Below are 23076 nucleotides of genomic sequence, written 5' to 3' on the forward strand. Positions count from 1 at the left end.
TCTAACATTTAATTTAGGAGGTTTCTTCATGAAAATTGCCCATGCAGTGGTTACTGCTCTAGACGGACTCCAAGTGTTCCACAGATACTTTGACAATCCTCGATTTTCATCACTTCACCAATGGCAGCCATGGTTTCAGCTACCAGCTCCTAAGCTCTGGAAGTCCCTCCCTAAACCTCTCTGTCTCTACCTTCCCCTCCTTTAAGATACTCCTTAAAACATAGCTGAGCTCACCTCCAGCCCAATTAGGGCATTTCTATATCAAAATAGCATGCATCACTGCAGCACTGGGGTCAGGAGCCAGAAGTGACCTGGGCATCAGGTTCCCAACCCTGGATAGAAAATCCAGCCCTTCTTCTCTACATCCACAATTTCAAATCCTCTCATAATCCAAAAGACCTCCAAGGGTGTACCTACACCAGGTGGACTGCAGTGGTTCAAGAAAGCAGCTCACCACCACCATCTCAAGGGCAATTAGGAATGGGCAATTAATGCTGGCCTAGCCAGTGGCGTCCACATCTCATGAATGAATAATAGAAAAAAAAAATCAAGTCATCCCTCGGCCTTCTCTTTTCTAGTATCAGAGGCTGAAATAATAACTGGCCAGATCCACATACTGACACATATTTGACTAAGCACATTTAATCCTGTTTTAAGGCAGTCTCCACAACTTTTCTTCACATGGTGTCTTTAAAGTAGAAAACAGGTCGTATTGGAGTTTTTTTTAGAGGAGGAGAGAAAAGTACTGAGGCAGAGGGATTTAAGGGGGCAGGGATGCTTTTCATTGATTGAATAGTCTTCTATAGTCTTCTAGTGGGGTGAACTGAGGTGGTGGGGGAGATGTAAAACAAGGCAAGAGTTTGAAAACTGAATAGTGGGGAGGAGGAAGCAAAAATATGACAGATGAAGGCCACGGAGCCAGCGGTAAGTCAGCAAGGTCAGGGTGATAAGGTTAAGTGGGCCAGTGAAGGACTGGGCATGGGCAATTGAATTTTAGCCAAGTTGGAGTTTGTACAAACAATTACAGAAAGGTAACAACTCTCAGCTCAATCCAGCCTGTCCTACACAATTCTGTTGTGCTGTATATCACCATATATACCTTGTCCACCCCACCCAAAACCATACCACTATGGAGGATGGAAGATCAACAAGGAGTCTAACCAGAGTTTAAAGATGATACAAGTGTGAGTGAATGGTTTGGTATGGGTTAATTGGAGGAATCAAACAACTTACATGTTAGAAAAGGAGGGATAACACCCCATTATCATGGTCAAAGTGTATGTCATTTGTGACTTTGGCCAGGGCACTTTTGATGCCAAGAGGGGTAGAAGGTAGACCAAAGAGGTTTAAGATGGAAGTTTAGAATGAGATGAGTATAGGTGGGGAAATGATGACATGTTTAAGGAGCTTGGAGAAGAAAAGGGTAGTGAGGTTGGGATGATAGTTGGCAAGAGTATAGCAAGGGTTGAGTTGTATTTTTTTTTGAGGAGTGGCATAATACAGCAGTTTTGAAAGGTAGGGACAATATCTCAATAAAGAAACCTTTAACCATATGAACTAGGAGGAGCAGTTGAGTAGTCAGAAATTAGACAGGGAGGAAAAGTAGCAACTGGGTCAGCCTCATGGAGAGAACAATAAAAAGCATCTTGTGAAACGGTACCATCTTATACACCACAGCAGCTTTAAACCATAAAGCTCTGAATTACAATTGCAATGCCACCTAATTACACATTTTATGCTTAATCCTAGTCTTATGTAACAACCCATCAGCGCCCTCTCTCCCTTTTATAATAGACAATTTCCAATTGATACGCTCACATCCATTCATGTGGCAGGGGGAAAACCCTCTAACCGTTCATTCCCTATCTCTGGTAAACACTTCATTAGGAGATTATAGTTTTACAAACAAACCATAAAAACAGCAACAATCAGCAAGGGGCTTGAAGCCACTTGAAGTACAACAATGTACCAGGCATCATTATATGATGACCAGTTTCATACTGTAACTTGTCAGTGTGTTTGTAAAATGATTCAGAACATGCTACATTTGGAGTTTAAGGGGTGTCATCTTATAAGTTGTAATTTTCAGATAATAAAATGTAATGAGATAAAACCACTTTAAAGTCCTACACCAACAACTGAAGCCACTCATTAGTTCCATTTATACTGAACAATGAGATTAGATTTGGACTAATAGGATGTAAATCAAGTGGTGTTACTTCAGTGGGCTCTGTGTACATAATGGAAATAGTTAAAATCAGCTGTTTCTTTGGCTGATTCAAATGCAACACACACACACACTGCAGAGCAAGATGTACAAAATAGCTTTGGACTGGATTGTCAATATACAGAATGAACACACAATAGATAGCAATGCCTGAACTTCAAGGGTTCTTTACAACAGAGATCTCGCGGGATTGTGACCCACAATTGCACATGGTACCATCAATCACAACCATATGGTTATGTCATGTTACTGAGCAGAGGTCCCGTCATGCTCCCAGGGGAGGCGGAAAGACAAATTAACAAAATGAGGAGGAGGACTTGTCATCCCATACACCTCCTAGAGACACTTGAGAGGCCTCAGCAAGTCAGAGAGGTCACAGAGCAAGAAAATAGCAGCTCCTTTATTTGAAAAAATAAATTAAAGGCATTTATCGGGCATCAATCTGCTTTTCTTCTTTGGAAGAGAGTGGTAGAGTGGCTGCTCCACACAGGTCAAAATTAGTGGGTTACTCCTGCCACTGCAGATGGTGGAATTTGAATTCAATAAAAATCCACAGGAATTCACGCCAATCATCATGCAAAATACCACAACCTGAGAATACCCAGGACTAATATTATGGAAAGCTCACTTATATAAATCTTTTAGTGGTATCTTCCATCCTTAGTTTCGGTTGCGTAAATTGTACATGGTGCAGAGAGTCTATTGTGTCATCAATATCACAAGTGTAACAGCTCTGACACCGGAGGGAATAAATCACCTGAACAAACTGATGCACAATTTACAGAGGAACTAGGATACTGATGTGCCATCGGTACTAGGGATTTCATCCCATTAAAGGCATTCAAGTGAATGAGTTCCACAAACCATGAAGGCACTAAGACTCGGACAGGGATGTGGGAGGGCGGGGATATTGGGACAAATAGAAGAACATTTGGAACATATTGAAAGGGCAGTCAGAGGGGTAAAGAGGAAGCAGTAAATGAGTATAACTGCAGACATAAAATGTAACTCTTTTTTTTCAGCATTCAGTAAATTGACAGTCAGACAGAAGCACGAAGTCTATAGAATCATAGAATGGTTCCAGCAGAGGCAGCCATTTGGTCAGTTGAGCCTGTGTAAGTCAGTGAGCTGTGCCAGCTCTGCAAGGGTAATTTAGCTTGTCCCACTTCCCCACCCTTTTCCCATTGCCTGCAATTTTTTTCTCTCCTTCAGGTGCTTATCCAATCCCTATTGAAAGCCATGATTGAATCTGCCTCCACCATCCTTTCAGGCAGCGCATTCCAGATTGTAACCACTTGCTGCATAAAAACGTTTTCCTCATTTCGACTTTCTTATGCCAATCACCTTAAAACTGTGTCCTCTTGTTCTCAACCCTTCCACTAATGGGGACAGTTTCTCTCTATCTACTCTGTCTAGACCCGTCATGATTTTGAATACCTCTATCAAATCTCTTCTCAAACTGTTCTCTAAGAACAACCTGCATTCTCTCTAAAGCCTTCACATCCATCGTAAAGTGCAGTGCCTAGAATTGGACCCATTCCTCCAGTTGAGGCCAAACCATTGTTTTGTAAAGGTTCATCAGAACTTCCAAAGGAACTCAACAGGAGCAGTGAAGTATGGCCAGAAAATGATTAATATACTAATCACTTCCTCCAAGTCTTCACTAGGGAAATTATAAAGCTAACATCTCCCATAATTGGTGATAATTGAAATGTATTTTGAATAAAAGGTGATTGTCTTTAATAGCTAAGAGCTCAAAACAAATACATTCTTGTGAGTGCCCAGCATCCTCTAGTAGTAGGGGATGAGAATTTGAACTGATGATTGTGATGAGGACGTGTTAGGTTGGACAACACTGGCACTCGATGACCGGTGTTGAAACAGCTATGGATGGAATTGAAAGAAATCTAGAGGTATTGGTAGATCTGACACTCAACAGGTCTGGTTACTGCACAGCAGTAATTAGCAAAGCAAATAAAATGCTTAACTACACAGGCAAAACAGTAGAGTACAAGTGAGCAGAAACCAAGCTTAAGCTGTTCAGTGCCCAGTCTTGTCACCAAAGCAAACAGTAGACATTCGAAGTGTTTCAAAGATCAAAAACTGAAGAAACTTGGCTTGGAAGAAAGTGACGAAGAAGGGAACACAACATAGTGAACTGCAGAGAAAGTAAATCGACAGCATTACTTCAAATTGAACTGTAACAGAAGATAAGGTGGTGGTGGTGGAGAAGGGGGCGCAGTGCATAGAACAGGCTGAAAGCAGCTAAACATAACCGTGATAACTCAATATTCTCGTTTACAAAGAGCAATCAACATTTGGAATTAACTTCTGGCTATGATTTTGGAGGCTTATGCTCTGGAATAATTCAAGCAGCAGTTGAGTGCTATAATTGAGGATGGGTGAACCACAATAAGTTAAATGGTCTTACTCAACCCTATATATCTTGTAAAAAAAGTTTAGTTGAAATTTAGTGTCAATAAGATTGTGCTGAGCATTTTGTGCAATGAAACTGGGCTAGTTTTAAAGATCAACCAATTCCTAGCTATTAGGAAAAATAGAATCAGAGATTTGAACTAACAATGGGAATTTCTTTTTTCTTTCCTAGGATGTGGGTGTCACTAGCCAGGCCAGCATTTGTTGATTATCCCTAAATGCCCTTGAACGAGTAGCTTGCCCAGGCCATTGCAGAGGGCAGTTAAGAGTCAACCACTTTGCTGTGGGTCTGGAGTCACATGTAGGCCAGACCAGGTAAGGATGGCAGATTTCCTTCCCTAAAGGACCAGATGGGTTTTTACAACAATCAATGGTAGTTTCATGGTCACCATTACTGAGACTAGCTTTCAATTCTAGAATTATCAATTGAAGTTAAATTCCACCAGCTGCCACAATAGGATTTGAACCCATGTCACTGGATCATTAGCCTGGGCCTCCAGATTATTAGCCCAGTGACATTACCACTGAGCCACCATTTCCCCCTAATTTAACTGCAGTTCTTCAATCTTAATTGCATGACTTGATCTCAAAAGAGTCAGAGTCTAAATTTATTTCATTTACAATGAATTGAATATTAGCATCTATGAAACTCTCGCATCCAGATCACATCTGTCACATTTCAGGCGTCACTTTTTTGTAAAAGATTGTTTTGCATCTAATAGAATTAACTGGTGTGAAGCCTGAAGTTTACAAGTAATTACATCTGCCCTCTGATTGACACAGGAGGCACAGGTTAGATTGGCTGCAAAATACCACAACCCGAGAATACCCATGACTAATATCATGGAAAACTCACTTATTTCAAACTTTTAATGGTCAGAATAACCTTCACTTGATTATACATTTTATCATGCACTTAACCAGCCAGCGAAGTCATCACTGATCTGATGGACCACAACATGTTGGGAGATGTGAAATCAACTGCAACCTCTGGAGGTGCTCGTCATTTTGAACCATTTTGCCATTTTTCTATACAATCTTTTTATGCGAGTCGGGGAGAGAAATGTAAATATGCATACCAAGGGCTCCAAATATAGGACAAATATTTCAAATTAAGCTGCCTAAACTGAACTAAAATAATTCAATATCGCTACAGGTACAGTCTCCCAAATCCAGCAACATGGGGACCAAGACTGAACTGGGTTTCGGACTTCCTGGATCTTGGATTTACAACTAGCTCCTTCAAGGGTTCAGAGAGAAACGGCTGGTTTCTGATCCTCTCACCAGAAAGCGATTGGCAAAGTTGTAATCAGAATGTTCCCACTGGTGGAACAGGCAGCTTTGTATCCGGAGAATAGGGAAGGCCGGAGGGGAAGGAGATCTTAAAACGCTACAATGGACTCGGGTCCTGTGTGTGCACAACTCACGCTGATTCTGCCCTTTGGGATCAGCCCAAGAATGGCCTCTTCATTCCTGTACTTTGCTCCAGGAGCAGCACTCGAGAGAAAAACGTCCGGTTTTTGGATAGCCAGATTTAAGACACTGTACTTCTACTGCACCCGATTTAAGATAGCCTGAAGAAAGCCACAGATTTCTACTAGTGTGGTGTGATTTGTTGCTACAATTTTCCAGAAGGCCTGGAGCCAGTGGAGGTGCCAGGCTGAGTGGATTTGACTGATAACACTTGGCCTGGATATCGTGCACCAAATTTCAAATAAATTTACACAATGACAAAATGAGCCTTTTATGAATTTTTGAAAACTGTACATCTGAATACAACATTATGATTCTGAATAATGTGGTGCATCAGGGCTGTCACACAATTCTATGTTTCTGATCTTGAAATATAATGCCCAAACATTTAAAAAGAAAAAGCCTTCAGATTAAAATTTTCACTGCTGCACTCAATCTCATGTGTTGGACAGCAGAACAAGCATGAAATTGAAGCTGAAGTATTTTGGAATTAGTGAGGATTTCTATTAATACTCTTCTTCAGAGTATATAGCCCTGAAGAAGAGTCATACAGACTCGAAACTTTATCTGATTTTCTCTCTCCACAGATGCTGCCAGACCTGCTGAGTTTTTCCAGCATTTTCTGTTTTATTTCAGATTTTCAGCATCCACAGTATTTTGCTATTATCTGTTAATAGTCATTTATTTCCTTCACATTACTGTGCTCAGAAATTTGTTCGAGGTAGTCAGAAAGTGGACAATGTTGGCAATCCACATTTATTTTTCATCGCTAGAGTGTGGTGATGGGCTCTTTCCTCCTATTGTTACAAAAAAATAGTGCCCGGCGACTACTTCAGAAAAGATTGTCAATCATTGTGTGTGGTCCAGAGCCACTAGTAGGCCAGATAGTGTAACATGGGATCACAGCCATTTGGCCGGTGACATCAGTGCCAGTTCTTTGAGCTATTCAATTAGTTCCACACTCCTGAACTTTCACCATAACCCTGCAAAAGTTTCCTTGCCAATTATATACCCAATTCCCTTTTAAAAGTTACTGCTGAATCTGCTTCCACGACCCTTCCAGGTAGTGCACTCAAGATCATACCAGCTTACTCCGTAAAAAAAATTGCCTCATCTCCATGGCAGGGTTCCAACCCCTTAAGGACATTAATGAATAAGTGGGGTTTTTAGTGGCAATGCAGCAGCCTGTCAATCATCCAAGATACTGAATTCTCTTTCGTGGGATTTGAGCTGTCTCATGGTTGCTAGTCGTAGCATTATAGCCGCTACATTATTGAACCCATGGGTGTTCCTATCCTCCCTGTGGCTCGTCATTTCAACTAACCCTTGAATTCCCGTAACAATTTTTCTATCTTTGATCCAGTGCAATGCTCAATGTATAATGTGGGAAGAGCACCTCAACTTCCCCCTAAATGATGCATATTGGTCTGTTTCAAACACAGACAGTAACAATTTAAAATCTTCTGCTTTTCCAATTTTCCAACCAGTTTCTCCTTTTCGTGTTCCACTTTCGTCCTTCCTATTTTAGAACAGCTTTAATCTTTTCAAAGCCTTTTTACAGATTAACTGAGATAGCCTATTTATTTCTTAAAGCCATTTTCAACTCCTCTTATCAACTTCTTGCTGTACAGTTCCACAGGCATCATGCAGCTCCCAATTGCTCACCCAATTGACTATTGGTGCAAAAGACACGGGTGTCAGACTCTTTGAACTTAAGAGAGGATCACAGCATATTCTGTCCTCACCCAACATTCACATCAACACATTTTCCAGGAGTAGGGAAACATTGGTTTATTATTTTTCTCCTGTTCCCTAGCCATGGGGCATGAAGGACAGTTGTAGTAGCCCTATCTCCAAGATATGAAGATCAGATAACTTAGTCCAAACCTGGATACTGGGAACCATTTTAGTCCATATACCTTAATTCCAGACTAGATTTAACAAACAAGCCACCACTAAGGTCTACAGTGTGTAATACCATAGTGCAGTACTGAGGGAGTGCTACACCTTCAGAGGTGCCATCTTTGATATGCAATGTTAAACCAGGCCCCACTTGCATGTTCGGGTGGATGTAAAAGATCCCATGGCATTTCAAAGAACAGCAGAGGAGTTATCCCCAGTGCCCTGGCCATTATTTATCCCTCAACCAACATCACAAAAACAGATTATCTGGTCATTATCACATTGCTGTTTGCGGGAGCTTGCTGTGTGCAAATTGGCTTTCCTACATTACAACAGTGACTACACTTCAAAAAAAGTATTATTTTGGCTATAAAGCTTTGAGAAGTTTGGTGGTCATGAAATACACTTTATAAATGCAAGTCTTTCTTTTCTAGATCAAAGTGAGGATTAGATACCATGCACTGGGGGTGAAGGGAAGTGGGAGAAGGGAAAGAGAGCGAGGGAACAGTCTTCAATTTTTTTAAACTTGCTAATTTAAAATATATAAAATCAAATAAATCTTTTTGCAGGATTGTAAACAATATATTTTACATTGTAATGCACAAAACTGTTTCTTTTCACATGCACTCTTATTTACATATCAACAAATACCATAAAACACCAGCCCAGTCCTCCAACTAGCAGCATGGTCACATGAATCCCATAGATAAAGAGTTCATTGATGGTGTTGAAATCAACACGCCTGCGCCCCAGCAACAGGAGCACTATGGAGAGCTTGTACTGAAAGCGCAGGGACACACGTATGGAGAAGTACTGGATACAGAAGAGGATGGACAGTGCCACCCAGAGTATGGACGTAAAGAGGCTGCAGCTGAAATACAGCAGAAAACGGACAAAGCCATACATCCACCGTGATTTCAAGTAAAGGTCGAAGTTGTTGTACTTGGTCCGGACAAGGTGAGTGGTCCGTACGGGGCCGCATGCCGAGTGCAGGCATGTAGTGTGGGGGCCGTGGAAGGAACGCACCCGGCGGGGGATTGGGATCACAGGCATCAAGGCAGGTTGTTGCAGTGTCCCCTCGGTGATTGGAGCCCCAGGAAAAGTGACTTTGCTAACAGAAAACAAATCATTGTTTATTACTGGTCAACAGCTTCCCACTGATTCCTGTTCATCTGCAGTCTATGATCTGCCATGTCTCTTCTGAAGACTATTCCTGCAAGAGAAAAGCAAAAGATTAAATCACATTAAAAAAAACATAACACTGGAGCTTTCTTCAGTTCTACAGAAAGGTTTTCCACCATTCTCCCAGTCCCCCCTGAAGATACTGACTTGTGCAATGCACAGTAGCAGAACATCAATCCTCATGTGCACAAGGGAATTCTTTGCATATGATGGGTGCATCAATCGTAGGTCAAGATCAGATTCTTCTTGTACACTTGTCCCCATCTTCTCCATTTTTTTGCCAGCCTTGTGAAATTGCACTGCAGTTAAGAATCAGCAATCTAACCAGATAGAAGGGAAGCAAATTGGCACAAAAATGAGTCTGATGCCATGAAAGTGGCCACTTGCTTTTAAAGGAAACTGCATTTCAGAGTGAGGGATCTGAGTTTCCAGTCACAGTTAATGCTAATACTACATTGTCCTGAGATTTTAATTCTCTCTATACTTGGCTCATTTGAAGTCCTGAAAGCTGAGTTCAATAACTGTGTCCAAGTCAGTGCCTCTGATGATGTCATCGCAGCCCAGTGTTTACCAAAATATAAACTGGAATAATTCTTTCCAATCAGCTGGTGTTTCAAAAGAGAGTGGTGAAGGTGAGTCGCCCTCTCTAGGGTTTTAACTGAGTTTCACAACTACAGAATGCGGCTGACTCTTAGCTGCCCTCTGAAATAGCCCAGCAAGCCACTCAGTTCAAGGGCAGTTAGGGATAGGCAACAAATGCTGGTCTTGCCAACGATTCCCAGATCCCATGAAAGAATACATTTTTTAAAAAGATACTCATTTGATCCAACCATGACCTCTCCCTGTTGCCCCCTTGCATTAGTGGATTGTCTTTCTGTGGAAATTGGTTTTAATCAGATCTTATTTCATTTTCTGGTTTATTTGTGGGTCATATAGCTGGCCTCTTTTACAATGTGACAGTTTGAATCCAATTACTCCTGAAAGTATGGTGGTGGGGGGGAATGCAGGTGAACACCCATGCCCAATTCATCCATCACTTAGAGGCAGGAAGGCATTTTGGGAGATGGAGGAGGAAGGGAAGCTATTTGTTCACCCAGAGGGTATCTACGAGTGGCACTCCTGTATATTTTACATTTTTGTCCTGTTTCCTTCTATCTCCAATATGGCAATAATTTGTAATATGACAAATAATTTTGATTTTACATAAAGTTTTATTAAATGTAACTTTTTGAATCTAACCCTTAGCTGTGCTACTGGGTTCACAATTTCTATTCTTGCTGTTCACTTCTGGTAAGGCATAACCAAAGAGTCAAGATGAGAGAAGGCCATTATATAGGATAAATGGCACAGAAACAGGCCTTTCAGCCCAACCAATCCATGCTGGATCACTCCACTCCTCCCATCTTTTCTCATCTAAATCTACCATTGTGACCATCTATTCCCTTCTCCCTCATATGCTTGTCTAGTTTTCCCTTAAATGCTTCCACACTGTTTGCTTCAACTGCTCCCTGTGCTAGTGAGTTCCAAAAAATGTCCCAGATTAGTAACAACTTACACTCACGCAGCAGTTTTAAAACGCAGCCAGACATCCCATATGCTTCAAAGTCAGGAGGAGGAGGAATTTGGATGCTGGACAGGAATGAGGAAAAAAATCAGGAGGATCACGGCTGAAAGTGAAAGCCAAAACCATCCTGAAATCGTGGCCTCAAGCCTTTTGGAGGTCAACTTTTAAAAGTTGGAACAGGTACAAGTGATAAATTGACGTTATGAATGAATAAAGGCATGTTAAAGAATGTCTGATTTAGATATTTTACATGGTAGCATATTATTAGTCCTATTTACTTGCACAGAACTAGCTAGATTTTACGGTATTATTATACTTACTGCCCAGGACAATACTTCCTCCGGGCTGATAATCTGCGTAGAGTGTAATTTCCAATATCGTCCTAATATCAGTTGCTCACACCAGGAACACAGCTGCTAAAGACACTACACTCACCACCATTACCCTACCAAATACAGTGAGTGTTTTGCAAGTTCACCTCGCTGACTAATTACCAAGGTTACAAACAATGGCTACGTGATTCACAGAGGCTCAGTAACATAAAATCAGTACTGAGATGTTGGTTAAAAGCAACACCATGGTTGGCAAAACTACTGAGTGACTATCAATTGGAAGTGGCCTGATTTTTATCTGAGCAATCTTGCAAAAATCAGAGAGTCAGTATGTTTTGGAATTGAATTTCCACAAGCAGGAACCAAACACAGATTCTAGAAATGGTCGCAAATGGGGGCATTTCAGGCAAGGTCAATGATTACTCAGAAAAGATTTTTTCCAGAAAAGACGCGTCAACTGCCCATTAAAAAGCAGACCAAATGCAATAACAGCTCCTTGCTGTTAAAACATAATCCTACCCAGCAAAAGGCTGGCATGATGATTCTGATGGGGATTTGCTCTCCTTTTAAACTTCCATTATAGATAAATTTGCTTGTTAAATTGTGCCTTTTAAACATAGTAGAAACTTAAGCTCAAGCACAGGATCAGTTGGAGCTGTGCCAAATCTTGCCCAGTACAGTAGTACTGCCAAGACACTTCAACTGATTCCAGTACTTAAGATTCAGCTTCTACCATCTTGGAGGGAACTCAAGATTGGAATTTAAAAAAACACCCATGAATATGTCAATTATAAAATGTTGCAATCATCCTGTTTAAATAGAAACATTTTGACTTGTCGCAGGGTGCCACACAACAACAACATTTAAGCACCAGCTTTATTTATTGGCCAACTTTCATACATATCTTGCATTGGTGTAAAACTATCTTGATTCCTAGAGCTAATGATTCAGTCTAGTTTGAATGTGAAGCCATGCAGAACACATTCAAGCACAAGGTGCAGAACCCTCTTCAGGAGATAATGCCTCACCACTCGAGTTTCACACCAACTCCAACATAACAAGTAATTTAACAGCATCTTCGTCTATCCTCCCTATGCCTAACCACAAACTGGTGTACAATGAGCAGGATAAGTCCAGTCTCTCAGCAGGCACAATATCATTAATGTTGACTCTTGAACAGGGGTGCGCTAATCACACTTTCCTTATTTTAAGTAGAATGAACATGCTCATGGAGGAGGAAGTGTGACAATATGGTGAAGGTTGATAAGGTTTAAATGTGGATGGACTGCTAAGGGTTTGTGCAGGATTTTGTTTTGGAGTTGCTACTCTGATGCCAAGATCAGATGGGACACATGTCTCTGCCCCATTTCGTAAATAGTCACGTGATGCATTTTTCAAGGGATAAGAACATAAGAAGTAGGAACAGGAGTAGACCATTCAGCCCCTCAAGCCTGCTCTGCCATTCAATAAGATCATGGCTGATCTGTTTGTGTTTCGAATTCCACATTCTCATCTACACCCGATAACCTTTGATTCCCTTACCTAACAAGAACTACCTCTGCCTCAAAAATATTCAATGACCCCAGCCTCCATTGCCTTCTGAGGCAGAGAGTTCCAAAGTCACACAACTCTCAGAGAAAAAAATTCTCATCTCTGTCTTAAAAGGATGACCTCTAATTTTAAAACAGTGCCCCCTAGTTCTGACTCACCCACAAGAGGAAACATCTTTTCCACGTCCACCTTATCAAGGCCATTCAGGATCTTGTACACTTCAATCAAATCACCCCTCACTCTTCTAAACTCCAATGGAAACAAGCCCAGTCTGTCCAACCTTTCTTCATAAGACAACCCATTCATTCCAGGTATCAATCTAGTAAACCTCCTCTGAACAGCCTCCAATGCAGTTACATCCTTCTTTAAATAAGGAGACCAAAACTGCACACAATATTGAAGGTGAATGGCTAATTAATGGCCAGAAGGTGTGCTCACCATCCAATTAAGGACAGCGGGCAGGCTCCCAACACTGGAGGGTCAAAAGGAGGTCCTCCAGCACTGACAGAGCAGCAGCAATGCAGGTAAGAAGGAGAGGGAGGGTGCCTCAAGATGGGGTATGGAACTGGGTTAGGCACAAGCCTTTCTAGGGCCCAACCTTGAACTCAGGCCAATCTGAGGGATTAAGACTTGTTCTGACAGCAAGGACCCTATATGAAATGAGTTTGGACAGTCCGTCCAATTTCCAGAGGGTATGTGCTTAATTTAGTACAAAATTTGCCTCAATCGCACACTAAGTTGGCAATCCCACCTGATTTACAATGAATTTAGGCTCAATTTCCTTTCATAGATCAGTGATCTAAAGTTGGAATTATGTTTGTGCCTTTGTTACTTTCTCTACTGGCACATTTATACTGCAGCTACTGGTCTAAGCCTAGCACGCATGAGGACCCCTCCAGGGTTAAAATTTCAATGTTTAGAGAAAGCAGGCAAGAATATCTGTATTCTCTAAAATACTTAAATCAGTTTGAGTCCACTTCAAAAAGCTGCTCAGAGGCATGAAATATATTAATTCTGCCAAACTCAAGAACTAAGCCTGTCCTCAAAGGGTGTCTCAGCTCCTTGTTCTAGAGTCAAATCCAACCCTTACTCTGGGGATTTACACACCTTAGCATACATGTACAGTGAAACTACGTCACAGAGATGCTACAGATGTAGTGTTAGTGTAGTCATAATTGCATCAGTATCACTGTCTTGAACATATGAACATTCTACAGAATGTCGACTGACACAACTGTGTGAGCCAATGAGTATGAGGTGGGGCAGGATTTATGGCAGGATCCACAGCAAACAGGGTCTATTTCAACAGCACACTATAGCAAATAGTCTATAGAGTTTGTTTAAAGAACCTCTATGAACTACAGCAAACAGAACTCATGACCAAACCTACAGCAACATCATATGATAAGAGCAGGGTAATTTTTCCAGCTGAGTGCAATGAGTAGAAAATAGCTACATAAAACAAATTAGGTACTTAAAAGCAATCCCAGTCACTTCCAGCACTGCAGGCTCTAGGTGAGTGAGTGACAGGGGAATTATCCAATCATTTTCATTTTGGGTGGGAATAGTGATGCCTGAATAGACAGCCCACATACTGTGATTTACATACCTCCTACAATTCAGGGCACTGAAGCAGAGTGAAAGAAAGAGCCCTAATCTCAATATGATTTCCTTTGCAAAGACAACATTTGCATTTCAGTAGAAAAGGCCATTAACTAGAAGTGAGAGTTGCCTGCTGTATATTTACTAATCTGACTACACTTTCCCTTGTCGATTCTTCACACTGCCATTAGGAGAGACTGGCAGGGGGTCAGAGCAAGTATATAGCTAACGGCAGTAGCAGAAACGAAAATTACCATGCATTTCAAGCGGAGACAGTTGCAAAGAATGCAAAACGTAGCCAGGGAGACCCATGACATTTCTGAGGGCTGCAAACCGACTCAGTCCACCAGAAGAGAACTCTGTGGGTCTGTCACCCTGATCGTCAGCTGCTCCATCGTTAACAATTCAAAAGCTGTACACTTCTAAAGTGCCCAGGAGATTCACCCTGAGCACCTTGTAAACCTGTCTTCAACATTGCACTGGAGTTAGATGTAATGCAGTGCCATGCCCACTGATGCTACTGAGTTCAAGGGCATTCTAGAAGCAGGCCAAGCCCTTACTGTTGGTCTGCATTGCCACGCACCCAATAATCCTCTGGCATGGACACGAAAGTTGCAGTAGAGCTGCAGTCTAACCATACAAAACCTGGCTATCAGTTGTCACTTCTAAAATGGGATCATTTCCAAAGTGAATCTTAAGAGACTAGTGTGCCAGTTCACAGCTTTCCTTCTGTCCTCGCCAGGTGAAACAAAGCCATTCAGAGGCAGAAAAGAACAAGAAAAAGCAGTTTGAAAATACAATCACAGCAGTATTGAAGCTGTCAGAGAACTTTATACAATGTACCCAACAGGGAAGTGCATTTAGCTCAAAAAGACACAATGTTTCAACAAATAATAAGTACATCAAACATCTTGCTTTAAAGACTTGAACAAAAGTTATGCTTTTGCTTGGGGGGGGGGGTGTCAAGAAAAGGGAGAAAAAAGTTATCGCCCAGTAAATTACACGATGGATTCAGAAGAAAAGGACGATCTTTGGTCCACTTAGTTCATTCTTTCAGGATCAACCTGCCTTGTCTCCTCGTTCTAGCGCCCAACAGTTTCCAACAGTAACTTATGATAGCGCCTTGAACATGGGAAATGTCCCCGGGTGCTTCACAGGAGACGCTACCAGACTACCCATCCAATGCTCTCCCATCTTTCAGTTTCCGTAAAATTAAGTTCATATCCTAAGCTGCACCGGGTCTGATTCACCCATCACGCTTGTGCTAGTTTCTTATTCTTACACGGGCTGTAGACATCAGCATTTGTTGCCCATCTCTAATTGAGCTTAATAGCTTGCCCATTTCAAAGGGCACTTAAGAGTCAACCACATTGCTGTGGCAACAGCCACAGACCCATTGGTGTGGGTCTGGAGTCACACGTAGGCCAGACCAGCCAGGTAAGGACATTAGTGAACCAGATGGGGTTTTACGACAATCAGTGATAGCTGTCATGGTCACCATTACGAAGACCAGCTTCAATTCCAGATTTATTAACTAAATTCAAATTCCACCAGCTGCTGTGGTGGGATTTGAACCCATGTACCAAGAGCGCGAGCCTGGGCCTCTGGATTACTAGTCCAGTGACATTACCACTACAGCACCATCACCCCCCACTTTCTGATGGGGAAAAGGATGGTAGCAATATGGCAGAAGCAGTTGAACATATGGTCTCAATCATATTGACAAACTTGTCAGGAGGTGAAGGTGGAGAAAGCAGGGTCGAGAGGTTTAAGGAGGCAGTTAAAAGCAGAGAAAAGAACCATGGGGTTGTTTTCATCACTTCAGGTGTATTGATGGTGTCCCTTTTCAAAATAATTTGAAGAAAATGAGAGCACTATATACAAAGGAATGTATTGTGGGGGGGTCAAATGTGTTGGAGGGGAATGCTAAGAGGAAGGATTGGGAATCTTCAAACCTAATAAAAGACATTGCTAAAGGGATATGATATTGAGTGGGATGAAGAAATCACATCTGAAAAATGACTTTCAGACATGCCAAGCTAGTTGAAAAAGGTATAAGTTCAAGGATGTGAAGGGTAAATTTAAGGCTGATGCCAGGGTGCATTACAGGTTGGGCAGATTTCAGAAAAGACTCACCTTAAGACTGCTGAAACTGCTCACTACACCAGGATTATCTTGGGAAATATCTTTTTCAGCTGTATAGTTTCTTCATCCCACTTAGCATCATGTCCTAGACGTCTCTTATTAGGGATGAAGAGCCCCAGCTTAATCAATCTTTTCTCAGAGCATACCTTCCAACACTTCGATATTCCTTTATGCCACTTTGAAGGGTTCCTTGTTCCTCATCCAGTAATCTAATTTCCTTAAAATTATATCTTTTTTAACATCAATAGATCTGGAGAGACGATGGCGTAATGCTAATGTCACTGGACTAGCAAACCAGAGACCCAGGCTAATGCTCTGGATACATGGGTTCAAATCCATGACAGCTGGTAAGCTAGTCTCAGTGATAATGACCACGAGACTATCAATTATCACAAAATTGATTGTCACTAATGCCCTTTAGGGAAGGAAATCTGCCATCCTTACTTTGCCTGGCCTAGGTGTGACTCTAGACCCACAGCAATGTGGTCGGCTCTTAACTGCCCTCTGAAATGACCTAGCAAGGTCAGTTCAAGGGCAATTAGGGATGGGCAACAAATGTTGGCCTTGCCAGTGAAGCCCACATCCTATGAAAGAATATATATATATATTAAAAAAAAACACCTTGCAAGACATACAATACTTGAAGGCAACAAAAAACAAATAGCACACAAGCAACCTTTCATAATATTTGGGCAAAAATCCATCCAGTGTCTCCCACTAACTGAAGACCCAAGGAAATTTTTTTTTTTTAAATCAGCTTTAAATAACAAAACTCCAAACTAATTATCAGGGTAATTCTTGTGGTTGAGAGGGAGAGCACATTTCAAATGAAAAGAGAGGGAACAGATTGAATTAAATACAATTAAACATCGCCTTGTTTTACTAAATCGGAGTTCTACTCCTTGCTCATTGACTCAGCGCCTATTTTATGAGACATTAAATGCAGGGACTGGCTCTGAATGTGTCTGTGGTGGGTTTGGAAATTGGGGGGAGTCCCAGGCCTCAGGCCCAGGCCCTTTACAGCTTTATATCACAAATATTCAACAGTCCGCTCCTTCCCTCCGCGATAACCAGCAGAGAGGGGATTACTGAGAAAAAATCTATCGCGTTTACTTACATATTGCACCCAATAACTAACAACATTCGCGCTGTGTAAAAAGGGGAGGCTTCTACCCGTCTCCTCAGCGACCGCTCACATTTTACGGCACGTCGCAAACAGCGGACTGACCCTACAGGAAAAGTGAAGTGGCTTCGATCAGATACTGTGTATACACACACACACACATATACATATGTTGCATGTGCACACATATATGTCCATATATTGCATATACATGCACAAATTGCAGATGCACATGTGCATAAATGCATATATATTGCAAATGTGCATGTGCACACATTGCACATACACACATACATGTAGGTGTATTACATATGCACACATACATGTTCATTCATATATTGCATATATGCACATATATTGCAAATAAACGAGCATATATTGCATATACACATACATGTAAGTATATTACATATGCACACATATATGTTTATATATTTCATATACACACAAATGCATGTACATAAATTGCACACACGTAAATATATTGCATATGCACACATGTGTATGTTCACATATTGCATATACACACGCATATTGCATGTACACATATACATGTGCATATATTGCATATACACACATGTATATACAAGTACATACATTGCATATGCACACAAAAATGTACATATATTGCATATGTAGACATATCAGTGCACATATTACATGCACATATATGTGCAGGTATTGATTTACACAAATGCATTCACATGTTTCAAATGCAGACATTAATGTGTACATTTATTGCACACATATAAGTATATCACATTTATAAATACGTACATATATTTCAGAGGCAGGCATATACATGCGCATGTATTTATATAAAGTATATATATAAATCATATATTATATATTATACAAATAGTATATTTTATATAAAACTCTCAAAAATTAAATTGCTTTTATCAAATGAAGCTATTTACTTTAGATTGCTACATGGGTTCAATCTCACTCCTGGACTTAAGCACAAAAAGTAAGGCTGACACTCCAGTACAATACAGAGGGAGTACTGCACTGTTGGAGGTGCTGTCTTTCAGATGGGATGTTAAACTGAGGCTCTATCTATCCTCTCAGGTGGATGTAAAAGATCCACGTTCACTCTTTTGAAGGGGAGTTGTCCTAGGCAATATTTATTCCTCAATCAACATTACAAAAGCAGAATATTTGCTCATTATCACATTCCTGTTTATGGGAGCTTGCTGTGCACAAATTGGCTTCTGCATTTCCTACATTACAACAGTAACTAAACTTCAAAAGCACTTTGTGACTGTAAAGAACTTTGAGATGTCCAATGTTGATGAAAGGCGTTATATAAATGAAAGATTTTAAAAAAAAATCTATTGCAGATGCTGGAAATCTGAGATAAAAACAAATCATGGTAGAAAGATCATTGACCTGAAATGTTGGTTGAGATTTGTTAACTCAATCAAAACCCATCCATATGCACAGAGTTAAAATCGGGTCTGTTAAATCTGTTTCTGCCTCCACCGATGCTGCCTGACCTATTGAGTATTTCCAGCACTCTCTTTTTTACAAAATTCACCTTTTCTACTGATGTCATTTTCAAAACAGTTTCACACTGTTTTCAAACAACATCTGAAATAACATGAAAATGCATTAATAAAACAACAACATTAAGATTAAAAACATTTATGAATAATGCTTTCACATACTGCTTACATTTTGTTTCTATCATGTGCCCATCCAAGGCTGTTGAAGTTTAATGTTGCACAGGGACTTTATGAACACCCTGTGTGATTGAAAGATCTATTTTGCCGACACAGAAGCACAGAATTTTATGGCTCAGAAGGAGACCATTTGGCCCATCGTGTCTGCACCGGCTCCCCGAATGAGCAATTCACTTAGTGCCATTCTCCCGCCTTCACCCCATAACCCTGCACATTCTTCCCTTTTAGGTAACTGCCTAATTCCCTTTTGAATGCCTCCACCACGCTCACAGGCAATGCATTCCAGGCGTTAACCACTCGCTGCAAGAAAAAGATTTTCTCCATGTTGCTTTTGCTTCTTTTGTGAGTTACTTTAAATCTGTGCCCTCTCATTCTCGAGCCTTTCATGAATGGGAACAGTTTCTCCCTATCTACTCTGTCCTGACCTCCCGTGATTTTGAATACCTCTCTCAAATCTCCTTTCAGCCTTCTTTTCTCCAAGGAAAACAGTCCTAACTTCTCCCATCTATCCTTGTCACTCAAGTTCCTCATTCTGGGAGCCATTCTTGTGAATATTTTCTGCACTCTCTCCAATGTCTTCACATCCTTCCTGAAGTACGGCACCCAGAGCTCGACACAACACATCAGCTGAGGCAGAACTGGTGTCCTATACAAGGTCAGCATAACCCCCTTGGTCTTGTACTCTCTACCCCTATTACTAAAGCCTTGGATAGTGTACGCTTTATTACCCATGCTCTCAACCTCTCCTGCCACCTTCAATGACATATGCACATATACACCCAAGTCCCTCTGCTCCTGCACCCCCATTTAGAATTGTGCCCTTAATTTTATATTGTCTCTCCATGTTCTTCCTACCAAATTGAATCACTTCACAGTTCTCCACAAACCGAAGTTGTAAACTTTTTCCCTACACAATGATAATATATATATTTATTTTGCCTAGGGTTGCCAACTCTGCCTGAATGCATTCCTGTAGGTTCCATAATATAACCTCCTGCCTCCAATTCATAATCTTCCACCACTCTCCAATCTCCAACCAAGCAGCTCAGTTCCTCCAAACTCCACATATCAGCAAACATCACGTTCTCCTTCTCCAGGGCCACTCAGGCGATAACAAAGCATGGAAAGAGAAGCGGGTTTGGGTTCTCAGGAGTCCACAAGGCTATCAAGTTTCTGTATTAGTTATCTTATTAATGCCTTATGGCAGAATGTGGAGGTCGTGTGGTGCAGCGGGTAGCATCCCTGCCTCTGAGTCAAAGGCTTTGTGTTCATGACCCACTGTAGGACTTGATGGCCAAGGAAGGTGCATTCATGAAGCAATCAAGCACGTTTAATAACAATCTGCAAATCCTTCCAACACACTGGTAAGACTGAGAGAGATTTCTGGTCAGCCATGTGATGGAAAGAACTTTGGAGCCTCTGCCATCATTATCCATAGCTCTGGACTACAGCATGCATGTAAAAGTGTATGTTGCCACAGCAGCTCGGACTCCTTGGCGTGCCGGTTGGCTCAATTGGCTAGATGGCTAGTATGTATCAGATTGTTGCCAACAGCATGAGGCCCGATCCCTGTCCTGGTCTGTGGTGGATTTGGGACCTGCCTCCTTGTCCTACCCGTGCTGTGGGTTGGACCTGCCTTTGGACAGAGAAGTGAAGAAAAGGATTGCAGAATACTGAGTGCTTTTCTGTAAATTACCATTGCTTCTGATCTCATGACTCTAAGTTGTATCTCTATAATTCTATCCAGCGTTATCCTAGGTGCAGCTGACAGTCTTTTAGAAGTTAAGAAAAGGTGTTGTGGAACAATGTCAGTGTTTGCACAAAAAGACTTTGAAATCCATTACTTCAGGGCAGTCCCTTTTTGGAAATTGGAAACAGCAGCAATTTGCATTTATATAGCACCTTTTTTTAATTCATTCATGGGATGTGAGCAGCACTGGCAGGGCCAGCAGTTATTGCTCATCCTTAATTACCCTTGAGAAGGAGGTGGTGAGCCACAATCTTGAACCATTGCAGTCCATGTGGTGTAGATGCACTCACAGTGCTGTTAGGGAGGATGTTTCAAGATTTTGACACAGTGGAGAACCAAACAAAATTTGGCATGAGTAACATAAGGCAATGTGAGGATAAAAGACTGAAAACCTTGTCAATGAAGTAGGTTTAAGTGAAGCTTTTAAAGGGCAGGTTGGAGGTGAAGAAATTTGGGGAGGAAATTCCAGATCTTAGGCCCCAGGCAGCTGAAGACATGGCTGCCAACGGTGGAGTGATGAAAACTGGGGCTGTTCAAGAGACCAGAACTGGTAGAGCTCAGATTTCTGAGAGGTTTGTAGGGCTGGGGAAGGGGACAGAGATAGGGAGGGTTGAGGCCATGGAGGGATTTTAAAGCAAAGATGAGAATTATAAAATAAAGGCATTACTGAACGACTGGCAACCTATGTGGGTCCATGAGTACAGGGGCGATGAGTGAACTGAAATTGGTGCGAGTTATAGACAGGAATTGGGATCATAGATTAAGCTCTAACATTTACTTTATTGATAAAAATGCATTGTAAACTTCATTAACAAATGCTTCCAAATCATGAAACATGGTGTAAGTAGCAAATGCTCCTTTTTACTCTTTGCTGCATTATTTTAAGCGCTGGTTACAATCTATCTACATATATGTGTCTTGTACCTAAATAAATGTTCATCACACTTTAGAGCAAATTCTAAATGTCAAAAGCAAATTTAAATAAAGGAAGCAAGGCAGTTATTTCACACCAATTTCTTCTTACCTAAAGCCACAAATTTACAAGCATCCACCAATCTACAAACGTCTCCCACCAATAGATATTAACCTCAAATAGAAACGCCCCTTCTGCAGATTTTACAGGCTGGAGAGTATGTGTGAGACTCTCTGGCTGGTAGGTCACCCTAATTACCTTGAGGTCTGACCTGACTAATATAACCCCAGTTGGTATATATGTATGAAGCATGGGCCTGAATCAGGCACTCACCTCAGCCGCCTGTTGTTAAAACAGCCATAAGGTGGTAACTGAGCAACAAAATGTACCGTATAGTTTTAACTCCCATTCTGACCATTAGCTGCCAGGTGGAGTTAGTTAAAATCCCCCAAGGAGTTTAAACATGAAATGTTAACTGGTCTGTTTTCTCCATAGGTGCTGCCTGACCTGCTGAGTTCTTCCAATGTATTCTGGTTTTGTGTCAGATTTCAAGCATTTACAGCTTTTTGTTCACACAATTGACCTCTAAATTGCCTGATTTTTAACCTACGTAGATCCCTTCCCCAGAGGGAGCACAACATGATGGTGCCTTTAAAGGAACAGTTAAATACCACTGAGTTTTAGCAATAGCTTCACAGCTGTGCTCCTGATCACACGGCTGGTGCTTAGCTTGCAATAAAATAATGTCAATGCAATCATTTGTATGTCGGTATTTTACCTCATGACACAATACTCATTGAATAGAGAATAAGCAACAGTACCAAAGCAAAAACTATCTTTCTACTGTGGAGGAGTAAGCTACAATCAAGCATGATTTAATTGAATGGCAGAACAGGACCAAGGGGATGAATGGCCTATTCCTTTTCCTAAATTCCTTTCTTCCCTATCTGTGGACATGGATCCAAAGTGTTGTCAAGACAAGAAGCTGTAAGCTGCTTTTCAGCAAGCAGAAAATTCCATAGGATTTGCAACAGACCATTTAACCCAACTGGTCCATGTCCACTAGGCACTTTACAGCCTTCCGGACTGAATATTGAGTTCAACAATTTTAGATCTTGAACTCCCTCCTCCATCCCCACTCCCTTTCCGTTTCTTCCCCCTCCTTTTTGTTTTTTCCAATAATTTATATAG

The 23076-nt window shown here is 41.2% G+C and overlaps 1 protein-coding gene across 2 annotated transcripts; it reads right to left on the minus strand.

The window, feature by feature from the left end:
* Positions 1-8598: 8598 nt before the first annotated feature.
* On the minus strand, positions 8599-17635 carry tmem250 (transmembrane protein 250). Of its 2 annotated transcripts, XM_078550095.1 has the most exons (3): positions 17532-17628; positions 16406-16507; positions 8599-9251 (listed from the first exon to the last, which is right to left on the minus strand). In XM_078550095.1, exon 3 carries the CDS (start codon positions 9089-9091, stop codon positions 8672-8674), a length of 420 nt encoding a protein of 139 aa, XP_078406221.1. In that variant the 5' UTR covers positions 9092-9251; positions 16406-16507; positions 17532-17628; the 3' UTR covers positions 8599-8671. The 2 variants fall into 2 exon arrangements, with proteins under 2 accessions (XP_078406221.1, XP_078406220.1); XM_078550094.1 differs by lacking the exon at positions 16406-16507 and having other exon boundaries at positions 17532-17635.
* Positions 17636-23076: the final 5441 nt, after the last annotated feature.

This window comes from Cetorhinus maximus, chromosome 10 (assembly GCF_964194155.1).
Source record: "Cetorhinus maximus chromosome 10, sCetMax3.hap1.1, whole genome shotgun sequence".
In the NCBI taxonomy this organism is placed as follows: Eukaryota; Metazoa; Chordata; class Chondrichthyes; order Lamniformes; family Cetorhinidae; genus Cetorhinus; species Cetorhinus maximus.